The sequence below is a fragment of the Microtus pennsylvanicus genome, chromosome X (genome assembly GCF_037038515.1).
Source record: "Microtus pennsylvanicus isolate mMicPen1 chromosome X, mMicPen1.hap1, whole genome shotgun sequence".
Lineage (NCBI taxonomy): Eukaryota > Metazoa > Chordata > Mammalia > Rodentia > Cricetidae > Microtus > Microtus pennsylvanicus.
Window position 1 is genome coordinate 18,858,230 of NC_134601.1, and position 19,685 is coordinate 18,877,914.

Genomic DNA, 19,685 nt, shown 5'->3' on the forward strand with positions numbered 1-19,685 from the left:
AAGCATAGGACCAACTAGACCCTCTGAATGTGGTTGACAGTTGCATGGCTGGGGCAGACTGAGGGCCCACTGGAATTGGCACCAGAATTTTTTTTTTTTTGGTTTTTTGAGACAGGGTTTCTCTGTGGTTTTGGAGCCTGTCCTGGAACTAGCTCTATAGACCAGGCTGGTCTCGAACTCACAGAGATCCACCTGCCTCTGCCTCCCAAGTGCTGGGATTAAAGGCGTGCGCCACCACCGCCCGGCTTGGCACCAGAATTTATCCCTACTGCTTGTACTGGCTTTTTGAGACCCCATTCTCTTTGGATGGATACCTTGCTCAGCCTATAGTCTTCGACCTTCCCCAAAGCAATGTGCCTTACTCTCTCTGTGGAGTAAATGGGGGGTGGAATGCGGGACGGGGGTAAGTGGAGGGAATGGGAGGAGTGGAGAAAGTGGGAACTTGGACTGGTATGTATAACAAAAAAGTTTTTTAAAAAAAATTAAAATTAAATAAAAGAACACAGAAGGCAAAGAGAGAACAGGGGCAACACAGACATCCCAAAAAGGACCAGGAAACTCAAACAAGGTCAGATTAGCTAAGGCATAGAAAAATGACAATTGAGAAACATTTTCCACTGATTAATATTATATATCTATCTATCTCCATCCAAAAGCTTTGTATCCACCAGTTGGAAATTGGTAGATAGGCAATGCTGGAGACAGATGAGCTGTCCTGGGAAAGCACTCACAATAAACTAGCTTAAAAATTCAAGTTAGCAGCCGACCGGTGGTGGTACACGCCGCCTTTAGTCCCAGTACTTGGAAAACAGAGGCAGGTGGATATCTGTGATTATGCGGCCAGCTTGGTCTACAGAGTGATTTCCAGGACAGCTAGAGCTACACACAGAAACCCTGTCTTGAAAATCCTGGGGGAAAAAAAGGTTTAAGAACATTTTTTTGTGGTTTTGCTCATGAAACTGAAACCCGAAATCTCGTGCCGAACAGGCAATCCCTCTACCACTAGCCATGCCCTCTGCCCCTGAGAAATAGCTATTAATATGAAGGGAAAATGTTGTAAAAGTATACAGTTCTTGAAATGTAAAGGTAGGAATGTGTACTGCATTGGAGGGGGTAACTTCTAATCCTATAGAGCCCTGGCTGACATTGAACATCTTCCCGCCTTTGCCACCCCTGTGCTGGGATTATAGGAATGAGCAGGTAAAGCTTGATCTGTTTTTCAAAATGAGGTAGATTTCTCAGGAGAAAAAAATTCCATGTTCATGGTCAAAGCATTCAAAACTTCAAACCTCAACACAGCCAGTGACAAGATCCGGGAGTCAGAGAGGCTTCTGAACTACTCTGAATGTTAACTTCTTCCTTGCAGAAATGTAAAACTTTATTATGTGCCTTGTCTTAAAATGCTTAATGATTAATAAGATTGATATTATGTATAGAAGGATCTGGAAAGGTATATGCAAGACTGGCTTTTGCTGACATGGTGGTGCATGTTTTTAAGCTCAGCACTTGAGAGGCAGAAGCAAGTGAATCTTTGAGTCTGAAGCCAGCCTGGGCTTCATAGTGAGACTATCTCAAAGGAAAAAAGAAGTGCAGCTATAAACAGGGATAGAGTAGTGGCTCAGTGGATAAGAATGCTTGCTGTATAAACATGAGAATTTAAATTCGGACACTAGACCCCAAATCAAAAAGCAGGCAATGGCTACACGTACCTATAATCCTAGTACTGTGAGGAAACAAAGAAGGGGGGGTTGGGGGGACTTGTCCGCCACTAACACTAAATGCCAGCCTTGTTTCAGGCTCAGTGAGACCTATCTCAAGGGAAAGTGACCGAGTCAGACACTTGATGTCCTCCTCTGGCCTCCATATCCCCACACATATATGCACATACACCAAGTGGTCATAGATGGGCTGGAGAGATGGCTCAGTGGTTAAGAGCACTGACTGCTCTTCCAGAGGTCATGAGTTCAATTCCTGGCAACCACATCTGTAATGAGATCTGGCGCCCTCTTCTGGCATGCGGGCATACATGGAGGCAGAATGTTGTATACATAATAAATAAATAAATAAATCTTTTTTAAAAAAAGCAAAAAAAAAAAAAGAACCAAGTGGTCAGAGAACATTTTAGAGAGCATTTTCCTATTTTTGCTCATTTAAAGTCTCATTTGGGTGAGATGAAGGTCAAAATCAGTTAAGAAGAGTTTATTTAATATGCAAAAGACCCTGGGTTCAATTTCTAGCACTACAAAAAGCCTTCTGTTCCTTTAATAAACATGTGCTACCATTTTGTTTTGATCTGCAGATATATGAAAGTCAATAAGATATTACAGTTACTAACCTCTTACAATACTAATGCAAACAAGATAGTGGAGTTTACCTCCCAGACCAGGCCAACACCTGCCTACCAAAAGCCAGGAAAAAGTATTTTACTGTGTGATCTGAAGCTGGACATGAGCTTAACTCACTCATCCAATCCTAAAAAGTTTCATCATTGCAAGGAATCTGTTATCTGGACCATATCTAGCATCAGGCATGAACTCTGGGTATGGCAGTCTCTCATGAATGTCCTCTATATACAAAGGCCCACCTAATATTTTGTTAATGAACTAGCAAATGAAATTTGCCTGAAGATCAGAGTGCGGAGTGAGCCACCAGTCAGTCATATAGGCCAAGCAGTAGTGGCACATACTTTTAATCCCAGCACTAGGGAGGTAAGACAGGAATAAAGATGGTTGGGCAGAGAGAGGAATATAAGGCGGGAGGAGACAGTATTCAGGATTCAGTCTGAGGACTTGTAGAGACAGGATACCACATTCGGTCTGAGGATTTTATAGAGGTGAGAACTAGCGGCTGGCTGCTCAGCTTCTCTGATCTTTCAGCTTTCACCCCCTAATATCTGACTCTGAGTGAGTTTTTATTATTAAAACCAACTAGAATTCACGATACATAAAAGGATTGTTACAGTTCCTCTTGGTTTCAGCTAGAACCTGAATAAAACACACTAGGCTCAGACACATACTCCACCCCCCGACACACACGGACATCTTGCAGCTGACCAATGTCCTAGATAAGCCCTTGTTGAAGACTGGGTGTGAGAGAGGAAGACTGCTTATTTAAAGCCAAAATGCTGCTGGAAGAAAAGCATGGGCATGGGAACACAAGCCCTCTGACCTCTAATACCCGTTCTACTGCCCATACAAGCAGATAACCCAACAATGTGAAGGTGTCTGATGTCCAGCTATGTTCCCACAGAACATGAGCATCTCTCTGCCCTGACTCAAACATGCTACACTAAGGGCAACTCAGTGTGTTATCTCCCACTCTGCTACTTTATTTGCCTTTTTGTGGAACAATCCAACAATTTCCTAAACAAGGTAATGCTCCATGGTTTGCTAAAAATTCCAAAAATGATTCTCATAACACGATTAAATTTGATACAGTAAAGAGACATTACTCTTGATAGTCCACACAGGAATACACATACATACCAATCATCCACTAAAAATATTTAGAGGAGTTTGGGAGATGGTTCAATGTTCAAAGTACTTGCAAACATGAGAACATAAGTTCAGATCCCCAACACCAATGTAAAAATCAGGCATGGTGGAACATGCCTATAACCCCAGTGCAGGGCAAAGGGAAGAGGGGTAAATGCAAATCTACCTAGAGCTCTCTGGCCAGCCAGACTAGTTGAAAAAGTGAGTTTCAGATTCATTAAATGTAGCACGAATCTAATTGGTCTTAATAATAAAAAACCAGAGTCAGATATTGGGGTAAATGCTGGAAGATCAGAGAAGGAGCAAGCCACCTCAATGAAATCCTCAAACTAAAAATCAAAGAGTGAACTCCTGTCTCCTCCTACCTTATTTCCTCTCTCCGCCCAGTCATATCCCTTCCTGTCTCCACCTCCCTAGTGCTAAGATTAAAGGTGCGTGATCCCAAGTCCTGGAATTAAAGGTGTGTGCCACCACCACCTGGATTTAGAGGCTTAGCTCTGCACTCTGATCTTCAGGCAAGCTTTACCTGTTAGAGCACAAAATACCATAAATAAAGAGACATCTCAAATTAAAAAAATGGAAAGCAACAGAGGAAGATATTGACCCTGGCCTCAATATTCACAAATACACACACAAACACAAACAAATCATATTTAAAAATGTGCATAAGAGCCAGGCAATAAGGCAGTGGTAGTGCATAGCTTTAATCCCAGTACTTGGGAGGAAGAGGCAGGATCTCTCTGAGTTCGAGGACAGTCTGGTCTACAGAGCTAGTGCCAGGACAGGCTCCAAAACTACTCAGAGAACAAAAAAAGCCAGGCGTGATGGTTTACACCTATAATCCCAGTACCTGGGAAACTGAGGAAGGATGGTGAAAGAAAAGCCCTGTCTGAAAAACAACAAAAAAGGCAAAGTGATGGTATTTGATTTTAGGTGCAGCACTCAGGAGGCAGAAGCAGGTAAATTTCTATGAGTTTACAGACAGCCTGGCCTCCCAGGGCTACATAGATCTTTTTGTTTGTTTTGTTTTTCCAGGCAGGGTTTCTCTGTGTAGCCTTGGCTGTCCAGGAACTCTAAGATCAGGATGGCCTTCAACTCAGAGAGATCCACCAGCCTCTGGGCTGGAACTAAAGGTGTGTGCCACCACCCAAAAGATCTCATTTTTTAAAGTTTGGAGGGGCTTATGTACAAGAGGATATGTAGAACAAAAACAAAGGTATAAAAGGTATTATTAATTTCCTATTAGGGCCAATCAACAGTGTTTGTTGACAGATTCAAAAACATACTTCTTGCTGGGTAGTGGCACACGCCTTTAATCCCAGCACTTGGGAGGCACAGGTTGGCAAATCTCTGTGAGTTTGAGGCCAGGCTGGTCTACAGAGCAAGTTCCAGGACAGTTAGGGCTGTTACACAGAGAAACTCTGTCTCAAAAAAATAAATAAATAGAAGAACATACTTCTTTTTGTTTTTTTTTGGGGGGGGGAGTTTGAGACAGGGTTTCTCTGTGTAGCCCTGGCTGTTCTGAAACTCGCTCTATAGAACAGGCAACAGACTGGCCTCGAACTCCAAGCTCTGTCTGCCTCTGCTTGTTACTAGATGGAGCCACAGGAGGGTGCTATAGGCACAGCTAGATAGCTAGCATGTAGTTCATGGAGCACACACATGTGGCTGCTTGAGCAATCTCAACAAGAAGTTAAATCAAGCCATTTGTCTTGCCATATATGCTTGTCAAAGGCTAAACAACAGTTGTCAACATAACAGATACAGGATTAGGACTACGTGAGCAGGCTCAGTGGTGCATGCAAACTGAAGTTTTCCATCCTAAGTACCAATCACTCTAAGAGAACTGTATACAAGATCTACTTTTTATCTGAAGCTACCCAACTGCAAAACATTTTGCACACTGATTATGGTGATTGCCTGATAGGCTTCATTTCCCAGTGTTAAATCACTTATATGGAAAGGATACATCCTTGTGTTTCATTCTCAGCACAAAAAAAACACAGAACTATGTGTCTCAAAGTGAGAATTTTACCATACATTCATGCACAGTTTCCTCAACAATGCACCACACATGACAGGGCTCTAATTAGATTAATGTCATTTTTGTCTATAGGAAGTACACAGCTGAAATGGAAAAGGAAACCGAACATTAAAACTGCAAAATTCACCAGGCAGTGGTGGTGCATGCCTTTAATCCCAGCTCTCGGGAGGCGTAGGCAGGTGGATCTCGTTAAGTTCGAAGTCAGCCTGGTCTACAGAGTGAGTTCCAGGACAGCCAGAGATACACAGACACACCCTGTCTTGAAAACAAAACAAAACAAAACAAAAGCAAATAAAAGTTAACTGGGAGGTGGTGGTGTATTCCTTTAATCCCAGCACTCAGGAGGCAGAGGCAGGAGGATCTCTGTGAATTTGAGGTCAGCCTGGTCAACATAAAAAGTTCCAGGACAGACAGGGTTATTACAAAGAGAAACCCTGTCTCAAAAAACAAACAAACAAACAAACAAACAATCAAAAGTCAAAATAAAAGCAGCCTACATATGCAGTATTTATAAAGTTTATAGTATGGTAGTCCTTCACATTCACTTCTCAGCCACTCACAATACCTCACCCAGAGCAATGGCCTGCCTGTACTGCAAGCTATATTCATGCCCTGTTGTAGGAGATTGCTTGTTTGTTCCCGGCTGCCAAGAACCAAATAATCAATCACACAGAAACTATATTACATTATTTGGACAATGGCTTAGGCTTCTTACTAACTAACTCTTATATCTTAAATTAACCCATTTCTTTTCATCTGTGTATCACACAAGGCTGTGGCCTACCACCAGAAAGGTTCCGGGGAATCTGTCTCCTTCAACAGCTACAAGGCGTCTCTTTGACTCTGCCTACTTTATATATCTCTGTTCAGATTTCCCACCTGGCTACATAGTGAGACCCTGTCTTGGTGGCTGGGGATGGGGTGGGATGTCAGATTCCCTGGAATTGGTTATGGATGGATGTGAAGTCGCCATGTGGGTGTTGGGAACCAAACCTCCTGGGTCCTCTGCAAAAACACGTGCTCTTAACTGCTGAACACTTTTTGTTTTGTTGTATTTTTGAGACAGGGTTTCTCTGTAGCCATGGCTGTCCTGGAACTTGCTCTGTAAATCAGGCCATTCTAGAATCCAGCCTCCTAAGTGCTGGGATTAAAGGCATGTATCACCACCACCTGGCCCCCAGATGTTTTTTTGTTTTGTTTTGCTTTGTTTTTAATGCTGAGCACCGAACTAAACTACAGGCTCTTTCCCTGCCTATGAGTTTTTGCCACTAATTCAACTAAGCTGTAACAAGCCCCCCAAGTCTTTGTGTTCCTGTTTATTTCAGTCTCCTTGCCCTTGATGAACCTTATATGCCCATTTATAAATCTCTTCCCATTAAAACTTCAAGTCTCACATTCTATCCTGCTCAATTATTGAGGCGATCTAGAAAGCTAGGATTCTGAAAGGTCATTCACCTACTTGCTACTTTTGTTAGTGTCTACTTGTCCTATCTACTCACCACACCCTCATCTGCACGGCATAGGCCAAGAGTAGACAGAAAGCCTCATGCAGCCTCTATCTGAATGGCACTGATCTGCATAGTAGCAACTCATGTGAATTAGAACTACACCTAAGTACACTAGGTAGGCCAGTGCCTTGCCCACACTTTAGCATTGGGTCCCTGCGATGTTTCAGTATTGGGATACTTTATCATTTATTGAAAAATAATACTCAGGGATAAATATTAAGGAATGAAACTGAGAAATCCACAGAGTGAACATGAAGACATGATTCTCCCTGTCTACTTCCTTGATCTAAGCCAGTGCAACCCCTTGTCCCTACCTCTTCCTTTTCTGTGTGCTGCTTTCTCCTCTTAGTCCAGAGAACTCAATGACCCATTCCAGTCAGCTGAATGTGGACTTTACAAATGGAGGTCAGCTCCATTGGTGGTGGTCTTGGAGCAATCGGAGAAATCATTATGAGCAAATCTCCCCCAACATTTCAACCTGGCAAACACTACTGATAATATTATGTTTGATCTATAGAAGGGAGGGATAAGACTTACAGAACTCTCCAGTAATTTAGATCCCCTTTCTCAAAAGCACACCAACCTCTCTAGAATATGACTTCAGGTCTAATGCAAATCTTCCCAATCGAGTCATTTCCCCATCTACTCTCTCTACTTGGTAATTGGAAAGCAAGCATGTCCATTGTCTTCCCACATTTATCCCACTCTGCAGTTCCTTAAGAATCAGTAGCAATTCCATTTCTAGCTGGTCTTACAGTTTCTGAATAAAATATCATGTCTAAATAAATTGTTTGGAGAAGCTTGGTATTCTGGTAGAGCCTTATATGCTTTGAGTTTTGATCTGTCCATCTCCTTACTTAACAAAACCATGTAAAGCCTGCTTTCCACACAGTTCTTCTCATTTCCCCAAGCAAAACAGCAGTTTTTCACTGTCCTTACTCTGTGCATGTGTGTGCATATGTGATTAGAGGTGTCACCTACAGCCTTGCACACACTAGGGACTCTTGCCACTAAGTTACACCCCTAGACCCATCCCCGCTGTACTTTTTAAAACTCTGTATATCTAAAGTATTTGTCGAGTTCTCTCAGCATTCTCACTTCCTGAGTTTCCTAAATTTGAAGATGCTAAGCTTGAAGATGATCAAACATACTACTTTAAGCCAAGCAGGTTGACATATATTTAATAATCCCAGCTACTTTAGGAGGCTGAAGCAGAGGAACAATAATCTGAAAAACAGCCCAGGCAACTTGATGTTACCCCATTTCTTTTTCTTTCCTTATTTTTTTTTTTTTTTTTTGGTTTTTTGAGACAGGGTTTCTCCGTAACTTTGGAGCCTGTCCTGGAACTAGCTCTTGTAGACCAGACTGGCCTCGAACTCACAGAGATCTGCCTGCTTCTGCCTCCCAAGAGCTGGGAGATGATACCCCATTTCAAATCTTAAAGCAAAAGGGGTCTAGAGAGATGGCTCAGTGGTTAGGAGTACTTTTTACTCTTGCAGACAACAGATACAATTCCAAGCACCTATACAGTATCTCACAATCATCCATAACACCAATATCAGAGGATCTAACAAGCACACAAGTGATACACATATATGTATGCAGGCAAAAGATTTATACACATAAACTAAAAATAAATCTAAACAAAATTTTTCAGTAAAACAAATAATATAGTTCAGTAGTAGAATATGTGCCTGGTATGCAAGAGGCCATGGCTTCAAGCCCAGCAGGTACCACAAAAATATTTAACGCTCACATGTATATAAACATAGTCTTAAAAATGTCTTAGAGGGCCGGGCGATGGTGGCACACGCCTTTAATCCCAGCACTCGGGAGGCAGAGGCAGGCGGATCTCTGTGAGTTCGAGACCAGCCTGGTCTACAGAGCTAGTTCCAGGACAGGCTCCAAAGCCACAGAGAAACCCTGTCTCGAAAAACAAAAAAAAAAAAAACAAAAAAAAATGTCTTAGAGGGCTGGAGAGATGGCTCAGAGGTTAAGAGCATTGCCTGCTCTTCCAAAGGTCCTGAGTTCAATTCCCAGCAACCACATGGTGGCTCACAACCATCTGTAATGGGGTCTGGTGCCCTCTTCTGGCCTGCAGGCATACACACAGACAGAATATTATATACATAATAAATAAATATTTTTTTAAAAAAATGTCTTAGAGCTGAAAGTGAAGGCAGTAGCAGAGCATAATGTGCTTTGCATTTGTAAAGGCCTAGGTTGTACAAACATAGTAATGACTCAGCACACTAAAACACTAAAGAGATATAAAGATAAGTAGACACAGACACTCACACACAGAGACAGACAGACACACACACACATCCTTACTTGCCTCCATATTTTACCCTCAACCTGGATCCAGAAAATCCAAGATCATTGGACTGATTGTTTTCTGGAAAGTTAAAATCTGGACAGGTAGTCATACTAATGCCTACTGAAGCACAACATGCCAAGTGATTAAGATGATAAAAATCCCTTAAACACTAAATCTTGAGTCTTTGGGCCTAAATCCAGGTGAGAATGACTATCTTTGAACCTAGCATAAGAATCCACTCACTCACAAGGTAGCACTGTCTGAATGGTCCCCCAAATTCATCTGTTTAGCTTAATCTCCATTGTGATGATACAAAGAGGTAGAGTAGGGCCTATTGGGAAATCATTAAGCAAATCCTTTACTACTGAGCTATATTCCAGCCTAGTATTGATATCCTTTTAATACCTTGTTCACATGCCTTAGCCTGAACATGTCTATTTCTCGGCTAGGCCATTAGATTAAAGCCCAAGGGTAAAACCAGAAGCAGAAAACAGGGCTCCAGATGCTAATAGGCATTTTCTACTCATCTAATCTTACCCAATTAGCCACCCTTGCAACTTTGGTCAAGCACTTCAGTCTCATAAGATATGACCAGAAAGACACTACAGATCACAACATGATCTGAATATAAATTTACACTAGGGAAGGCCCGGAGGACAGGGTGAGTCACAGCCCATTCATGTTACTTCTGCCTACCCTACCCAACTCAGTACCCCGTATACCCCAAACCAGTTAGGCCCTTATTAGATGGGCTTCAAAGATCCTTTCGTAGAGAAAAGGCTTTGCAGCTTACTTCAGTCTACAAGCAAACAGAGCACAAGATATAACACATCTGACTTACCACAAAATGTGGTTAAGACAGGGTCTTCTCCCAGGTATGGTAGCACACAACTTTAATCCCATCACTTGGGAGGCAGAGGCGGGTGGATCTTAATAAATTCAAGGCCAGCCTTGTTTACATAGTGAGTTCCAGGATGGCCAGTGCTGTGTAGTAATATTGTCTCAAAAAAAAAAAAAGATAAGGTCTTTTAGAATTTGTTGCACCCTACTCCTAATCTCCATGCTGCCTCCGAAGGTCAGAAAGCAATTATGTGGTTTATCAAACACAAACAAGGTCTTTGGGTCCAGGATATACAATGAGGAGTTAAAGTCACAGGAAAAGCCAAACTACACAGCTCTATATTCTTGGTTAGCCCACAGCTTCCTCCACAAGCCCCTGGCCCCTACTCACAAGGACAGCAGCAAGGAAAAGCCAGCAATATAGAGATTCCTCTGAGCACGGAAAAGCTTCATGTGGAAGTGCTCCATGGCACCTGGATTGTTCTGGAGGTTCACCTTTTCTGTCACATCATCATATTTCCGGATCTCACGTAAAGCATCTATGATAGAGCAGAGATGGCCATTTAAAAAGAAAAACAGGTAGCAAGACTCCTTTCCTTCATATCCAAGTACTAATTCTACGCACACCTTTTGTGGGAGGTTTTATCAAAAGTTCCCAACCTTAGACCTTCCTCTCTTAACTTTCTATAAACTAAGCCTGTAAACTAGATAGATCATAAACTTGTACTATACTCCAAGATGCTATTCAAGATTGAGGCTTTGTTGGCAATGGAAACAGATTCCCTTTCCCATGATACTCCCAACCTCAGTTTGTCATTTTTCTCTCAAGTTGAACTGTCAATCACTTAACTTATAAATCAGGGGTCCTGTTGGTAGAAAGCTCACAAGACCTATTCGGGAAGCATGGGCCACAGTAAGCATTATTATTCTTTACTTAATTAAAAAACTTCATGGGCTGAGATGACTCTGTGGGTAAAGGTACTTGCCATCAAGCCTGACCACTTGAGTTCAATCCCTAGAACCCATATGGCAAAAGGACAGAACCAACTCCTGCTAGTTGTCCTGACCTACACATAGACACTGTGACATGCATGTGTCACCAACCACCAATAAACTGTAATTAAAGGGTTTTTTAAAGAAGAATTCATGCCCATCAAAAATTCAAACAGCAAAATTGTAAAAAGAAGTTTCTTAATACAATCACTTTAGTAAGGTAAATAACACAGCTATCATATTTAAAGTCAATTGGTCATAAAATCCTATAATGTCGGGGGCTGGAGAGATGGCTCAGTGGTTAAGAGCATTGCCTGCTCTTCCAAAGGTCCTGAGTTCAATTCCCAGCAACCACATGGTGGCTCATAACCATCTGTAGTAAGATCTGGTACCCTCTTCTGGCCTTCAGGCATAAACAGAACATTGTATACATAATAAATAAATAAATATATTTTTTTAAATCCTATAATGTCTTTATAACATACTTTCGTCACTGAAATTATCTTCAGTCTGTTTCCTGTCCATCTTCCTCACAATAGATAAACTACAAACAGAAAGAAAAAGCCTCCTCCTCTATATCCCCTACAGTTTAGCACAGGGCACACAGCAAAAACTCTAACTGTTGAATGAGTGAACAGCCTCTGCTCCCACAAGTGCCACTGACTGATGTACAATACTCTGGTTTAATAATATAAGTCCTCAGAATCTTTTGTCTGTAATGCAGAAATGGAACCTTAGTGTATCTACTAATCTCCTCCACCACTTAACTCAAAAAAGAATTTTAACTGGGGGGTGGTGGTGCATGCCTTTAATCCCAGCACTTGGGAGGTAGAGGCAGGCGGATGTCTGTGAGTTCGAGGACAGCCTGGTCTACAAGAGCTAGTTCCAGGACAGGCTCCAAAGCTACAGAGAAACCCTGTCTCGAAAAAAACAAAACAAAACGAAAAAAATAGCAGGGTTTGGTGGCATACATCTTTAATCCCAGCACTTGGGAGGTAGAGACAGGAAGCCAGTTTGAAGTTTGAAGCCAGCCTGGTCTATATAGGGACTTCCAGGACAACCAACGCTACACAAGGAAACACTGTCTCCCACTACCACCACCACCAAAAAAGAGGTCAATTCCTCCAACAAAGTGGGGACATTTTTTAAGTCGACACATAAAAATCTACCTGAAGAGCTGAGTATGGTGGTATGTACCCATAAACCCAGCATTAGAAAGACTGAGGCCTGAAGGTCACAGGATGACCTGTAGCCCTGAGGCCAGGGCTACAGGATGAGACCCTATATCAAACAAATGCCTAAAAACAAAAAAAAAAAAACCAACTATATGAAGGCACCTCTTAACACGCCTCCATGTGAGACTGGCAAGATATCATTGTTTGGGTACTGTTCACTTTGTAGTTTCTAGTTTGAGATTACTTGGTTTTCAAGCTCATCTTGCATTACAACAATGTGCCTGTCCTCATAGTATTTTTTGCATTAAATCTGTGCCATGAAGCACTCTAAAATGCTGCCAGTAGGAACATAAACTGCCATAACACACCTGGTAGAAAATAAAATACATTCATACCCTCAGGTTCACTGATGTGGGATTCCCCTCTTTATGCTGTGAATACCATTGGTTAATAAAGAAACTGGCTTGGGCCTGTGCAGAGCAGATGAGAGGTAGGCAGCGAAAATTAAACTGGATGCTGAGAGAAAGGAGGAGTCAGAGAGAAGTCATGTAGCCCTGCCAGAGACAGACACAAGAACTTTACCCAGTAAGTCACAGCCACATAGCGATACACAGATTACTAGAAATGGGTTAAATTCAGTACTGAAAACAGCCTGGTATTGGCATAAGAACAGAAGAAAACTAATGGAACCGAATAGAAGACCTGGATATCAATCCACACATCTTCGAACACCTGATCTTTGATAAAGAAGCAAAAAATATCAAATGGAAAAAAGAAAGCATATTTAACAAGTGGTGCTGGCATAACTGGATATCAACATGTAGAAGAATGAAAATAGACCCATATCTATCACCATGCACAAAACTCAAGTCCAAATGGATCAAAGACCTCAACATAAAGCTAGACACACTGAACCTTACAGAAGAGAAACTGGGAAGTACACTTGAATACATTGGCACAGAGAACCACTTCCTAAATAGAACCCCAGCAGTACAGACACTGAGAGAAACAATTAATAAATGGGACCTCCTGAAACTGAAAAGCTTCTGTAAAGCAAAGGACACGGTCAACAAGACAAAACAACAGCCTACAGAATGGGAAAAGATCTTCACTAACCCCACATCAGACAGAGATCTGATCTCCAAAATATACAAAAAACTCAAGAAAGTGGACACCAAAAGATCACATAATCCAATAAAAAAAAATGGAGTACAGACCTAAACAGAGAACTCTCAACAGAGGAATCTAAAATGGCTGAAAGACACTTAAGGAAATGTTCAACATCCTTAGTCATCAGAGAAATACAAATCAAAAAAACTTTGAGATTCCATCTTACACCTGTAAAAATGGCCAAGACCAAAAACACTGATGACAACTTATGCTGGAGAGGTTGTGGGGTAAAGGGAACACTTCTGCATTGCTGGTGGGAATGCAAGCTGGTACAACCCCTTTGTATGTCAGTGTGGCGATTTCTCAGAAAATTAGGAAACAACCTTCCTCAAGACCCAGTAATACCACTTTTGGTTATATATCCAAAGGATGTTCAATCGTGCCACAAGGACATGTGTTCAATTATGTTCATAGCAGCTTTGTTTATCATAGCTAGAACCTAATGGAAACAACCTAAATGCCCCTCGACCGAAGAATGGATAAGGAAAATGTGGTACATTTACACAATGGAGTACTATATAGCAGAAAAAAATAACAGCATCTTGAATTTTGTGGGAAAATGGATGGAGCTAGAAAACATTATTTTGAGTGAGGTAACCTAGACCCAGAAAGACAATTGTCACATGTACTCACTCATAGGTGGTTTTTAAACACAAAGCAAAGAAAACCACAATCCCAGAGAACTTAGACAACAATGAGGACACTAAGAGAGACTTACATAGATCTAATCTACATGGGAAGTAGAAAAAAACAAGATCTCCTGAGTAAACTGGAAGTATGGGGACCTTGGGAGAGGATTGAAGGGGGAGGGGAGAGGCAGGGAAGGGAGCAGAGAAAAATGTAGAGCTCAATAAAAATCAATAAAAAAGGAAAAAAAAGATTTATATATGTATATGGTGTTTTGTATGCACATACACGTGCACACCAACAGAGGGGGGGAAGATGTCTAAAGTACAGCACGTAAATGGAAAAAAGTACAAAGAAAAGTGTACAAGTCCGGGTTGTAAATATTTCAACACATAAAAAAGTATTCATGATAGTTATCTATGCAATGTGTTACAAGGGATTAAGTGTTTACCTTTTGCATTTAAAAAATATGCATTATTTTTATAATTAGGAAAAAACTAAAAAAAAAGACAAAAACTAAAACCATTTTTATTTGTTACTTGTAGGTAGGAATCCCATCATTCCAAAGACTACCTTGGCAAACAATCAAGAGGAACCTGGGAATAGGAGACACTGTATGCTATCAACAAGGACAGCAGCAGGACTTCCTCTCAGGTCTCAATCCATAAAAGTAATCTCTTTATTTCCAACTATCTCAGAAAGATCTAATCTAGGTCCCTCAACATCAGGAAGGGCTCTAGCTGGTTATGCTCACTATTGCCATATATTGTTATCAAAAAGCACGTCTATCTGTAGAAGGTATGTAGACTTTTCTAAGCTTTGCTTTTTAAATTTTTAAATCATCTTTGTGTATACAGTGTGCACATGTTTATTTGTGTATGAATAGAAATACAAGATCTCTCAGAATACCTACAGAAGAGGATAACCTCAGGCGTCAATCCTTGTCTTCCACCTTGTTTGAGATAGGATCTGCAAACTACCAGGGATTTTTCTACTCTACCTCCCAACTCCCTATAAGAGCTATGGGACTGTAGACACTTACATTCAGCGTCTGACTTTTATGTGGGTTCTGGGAATTTGAAATCAAGTCCTTACATCTGCACAGCAAGTGCCTTTATCCAATGAGCCATCCCCACACCCCCTAGATTATGCTTCATAGCATTAAAGTAAGAAGTCACCAGTCATTAGAGCCATATTTCCCTAGAATTCCCAAGCAGACAGTTGCAGATTCCTGATCTACAAAAACAACGGTTTGTGTCAACTAGTAGATCTACATAGTTCTCTCTGGCCCCCTGAGTTGTACTAGGAAATCAACAACTTTTGTGATGGCGCACGCCTTTAATCCCAGCACAGGCAGAGACAGGTGGATCTCTGTGAGTTCAAGGCCAGCCTGGTCCACAGAGTTAGTTTCAGGACAGGCTCCAAAGCTACAGAGAAACCCTGTCTCGAAAAACACAAATAAACAAACAAAAATGCCAGGTGGTGGTGTATGCCATTAATGCCACCATTCAGGAGGCACAGGAAGACAAACTCTGTAAATTCAAGGCTGGGGAAGAGAGGATGGGGACCCCATGACAACAACAAGATGGTGTGTTGCTGTGATTGGTGTAATAAAAAGCTGAACATCCAATAGCTATAGAAGGGGCTTCCAGGAAGAGAGAGAACTCTGGGAAGAAGAAAGGCAGAGTCACTAGCTAGACATGGAGGAAGCAGGATAAAGATGTACAGAGATGAGGTAATGAGCCACATAAAAGAACATAAATAAAACAATATGGATTAATTTAAGTTATAAGACCTACTTAGGAACAAGCCTAAGTTAAAGCCAAGCTTTTATAATTGATAATAAGTAAGTCTCCATGTCATTATTTGCAGGCTGATGGTTCTAATGAAAGTCCTTACTAAACATGGCATCCAACATGGAGGCAAAAATATTCAAACATAAGGACTGAGAATGGAAAAGTTTTACACAAGGAGCCAGACGTGGCTTCCTAGTCCTGCAGTTTCTCAGATGGGCCCCTGGTCAATATACAGAGGCTCAGCATACAGAGGTATGACGATTGGCTGCCTGTAGACTTCAGCCAGCTGCCAGCAAAGAACCATGCAGTAGATTGACTGACCCTTGGCTCCCGAGGTCAGAGAATACTGCAGGTACAGACAAGATCCAGACAAGGAAAATCTCTTAACAGATACAGTATGCTTAGAAATATGCTTAGATGCTGAAGAAAAAATGGGTATAAACAATCATAGAAAAATAATAGTTTAAAAATAATTTTTTTTTTTTGGTTTTTCAAGACATGATTTCTCAGTAGCTATGGAGCCTGTCCTGGAACTCACTCTATAGACCAGGCTGGCCTTGAACTCACAAGGATCCACCTCTCTCTGCTGGGATTAAAGGCGTGCACCAAAAAATAATAAACTAAAGTAATATAAAAATAAGTCACATATCCCAGCACTCGGGAGGCAGAGGCAGGCGGATCTCTGTGAGTTCAAGACCAGCCTGGTCTACAAGAGCTAGTTCCAGGACAGGCTCCAAAGCCACAGAGAAACCCTGTCTCGAAAAACCAAAAAAAAAAAAAATAAGTCACATAAGGATGGGAAATACATAGGACAGGCTCCAAAACCACAGACAAACCCTGTCTCGAAAAACCAAAATATAAATAAATAAAAATTTTAAAAAAAAGGATGGGAAATACACAGGGTGACTAGATCCTGTATGGTGCTTTGTTGACTCTGAATTGTTTTAAATGCTAATGAATAAAAAGTGACAGCTATTGTTGAATTGTGGGAAAAATTTGTTGTATAATACCAGCATATACATTTTATTTTATTTATTTATTTTTTTTGTTTTTCGAGACAGGGTTTCTCTGTGGCTTTGGAGCCTGTCCTGGAACTAGCTCTGTAGACCAGGCTGGTCTCGAACTCACAGAGATCCACCTGCCTCTGCCTCCTGAGTGCTGGGATTAAAGGCGTGTGCCACCATCACCCGGCTCAGCATATACATTTTAAAGATGTCTTTAAACTTCAGAATGGAAGTCAAGTGATGTGGGATTCCCCTCTGTATGCTGTGAATATGTTTTATTACCATTGGTTAATAAGAAGCTACTTTGGCTTATGGCAGGACAGAATAGAGCTAGGTGGGAAAACTAAACTGAATGATGGGAGAAAGAAGGCGGAGTCATCAGAGAGCTGTAAGCTAGCCTCTGAGAAAACAAGACATGTATGTAGTAAATGAGGTAACACTACCGCCACGTGGCAATACATAGACTAATAGAAATGTGTTAATTTAAGATGTAAGAGTTAGTTAATAAAAATCCTGAACTAATAGACCAAACAGTGCTGTAATTAATATAGTTCTGTGTGATTATTTGGGTCTAGTTAGCTGGGAACAAAAGAACAGTCTCCACTTACAGTTAGGAAATGTGTTGAGGGGGAGGTTATGCCTTTATTTCCACAGGAAACAAAAAGAAAATGGCAACCCTGACTCCCGGAATCTCAGAATGAGACTGTGTCTATGAGCTGTCTCCTCCCATCATACATTCCTCTCTAGAGAAGAGCCAGTGGCTGTTTTGCTTTTCTGACCTTCAGGTTGAACCCTAATTTCCGTATCTGGGTTTTTATTAATTGTGCTACAAAAAGACATGTTACTTTGGAAAGAGGTTCTGCTTTAATTTCCATAGAAAATAAAAGATTTGTTCAAAGTTAAAGATGATAAAGTTTGATCAAGGAAGACTCCCTAAAAATTCTGGCTACAAAGAAATAAACCTAGAAGAACTACAAGACAAGTGACGTTTATTTTACCTGTTCAAACATAAAACAAAAAAAATCATCTTTGGCTGACTTGTGTACTTATATTTATGCAAAAATGTACTTGTATTTATGCGAAAATGTAAGTTACCTTTAAAAGTTTATGTATTTTCAGAATGAGGGGACCAGAAACCAATGAAAACAAATGGCCCAGGCGATCCAGCATCTCAAAATGACTCTGTTGCAGTTTCCTTGGAGCTCTTCATCCAGCTTCAAGGCTGCTGGCTGAGATGATCCAGCCTCACAGAATACTCCAGTCAGGACTTGTCTGTAATCCTAAACTTTCTCAGGGTCCCCCAAAGATTATCAGCACCCCTAATCAACAGAAGCAGTCTAAAGAGCTATGACCACATTTCCAAAAAATGGATTATGGATACTTATTATCATTTAAGAAGGATTGGTTACAAGTTGTTATTGGTAATGGTCATTAAAAAAGCTGAACAAATGAGATTAGATTCAGGGATCTCGTTCTAAAAAGAAAAGGGAGAGATATAAAAATGATAGGATAAAAGGTAGATTATTGAATCTGCTTTAATCCAAAAAACAACTATTAATCTCAAAATATTTTACCTTGGTATGGAGTTTGGTTCACTGATACAAATTTAATTTTGCTATACTCTATGCATATTTCTACTCTAGTTAAGGTATTTTGCTTATGCAGCTCATTTAAAACTGCACTGTATAATTAAGAAATACAGATTAGTAGTCATCTGCAATAGTCAAACTTATAGTCATGTTAGGTATGTTTTCCAAGGTCATACACAGATATAGATAGATAGTCTCAAATACTTCAAAGGCCTACATAATATGGAATTTAATATGTCTAATAACCGAAAAATTTTCATAACAGTGAGACACATATGCTTCTGGCAAGCACCAATTTACGTCAGAGAAGATGATGGGCATCAAAGAAACTGTATGCAGCTTGTTTTCTTTATGGCAAAAGCTAGCCATGTGGGTAAGGAAACTGCCCTTGCCTCAGTTGCTGACAGTTACTGTCCAAACTGGACCAGCAGGATAGAAGAAAGGCGACTGGTGAACTTTGCCAAGACAAGGTAGGGCAGTCCTTCAGAATTCCCTGCTTCACAAAAAATCTGTCAGCTATGCTAGGTCTGTAGGTCAGAAGTGGATGCCCCAACATTACAGAGGACCTTTGGGTGACTCTCCAGACAGCCTGATGTCTGACATTAGGTAGCATTTTCATTCTTGTGGGTCTTTGATGGAGCTGAAGACTATATAGCTAAACTTATAGTTTTCCTTAGTTATGATAGAAAGCAAATTAGGCATAAAACTTCAGACATACCAAGATAAGATAGATAATAGAGTTCTCTAATTTTGCCAAATACAAATAGATGGGATATTATAACTATAATCTTACTTGATAACTGTTTCTATTGTATATAATTTTACCATGTTAAAGTTAAAATCTTTCTTTTTGGTTGAGTGGTGGTGGCACATGCCTTTAATCTCAGCACGTGAGAGATGGATCTCACTGAATTCGAGGCCAGCCTAGTCTACAAAGTGAGTTCCAGGACAGTCAGGGCTGTTACACAGAAACCATGTCTCGAAAACAAAAAAAAACGTTCCTGTTTAATTAGGCAAAAGGGGGAAATGATGTGGAATCCTTTTGTGCACTGTGTATATATCTGTAAATGAAGTGGAGCTTTTCTATTGCGACTGCCCAGTATCCCACAGCATATATATCACTAT

General features: G+C 40.8%; 1 protein-coding gene across 2 annotated transcripts in view; it reads right to left on the reverse strand.

The window, feature by feature from the left end:
- The window catches only part of Bcap31 (B cell receptor associated protein 31), a 40,272-nt gene that overhangs the window by 13,440 nt on the left and 7,147 nt on the right, over window positions 1-19,685 (reverse strand). For both annotated transcript variants that reach the window (XM_075958559.1, XM_075958558.1), the window contains exon 5: window positions 10,598-10,745. In XM_075958559.1, coding sequence (XP_075814674.1) covers window positions 10,598-10,745 — 148 coding nt within the window. The remainder of the gene's footprint in view (window positions 1-10,597; window positions 10,746-19,685) is intronic.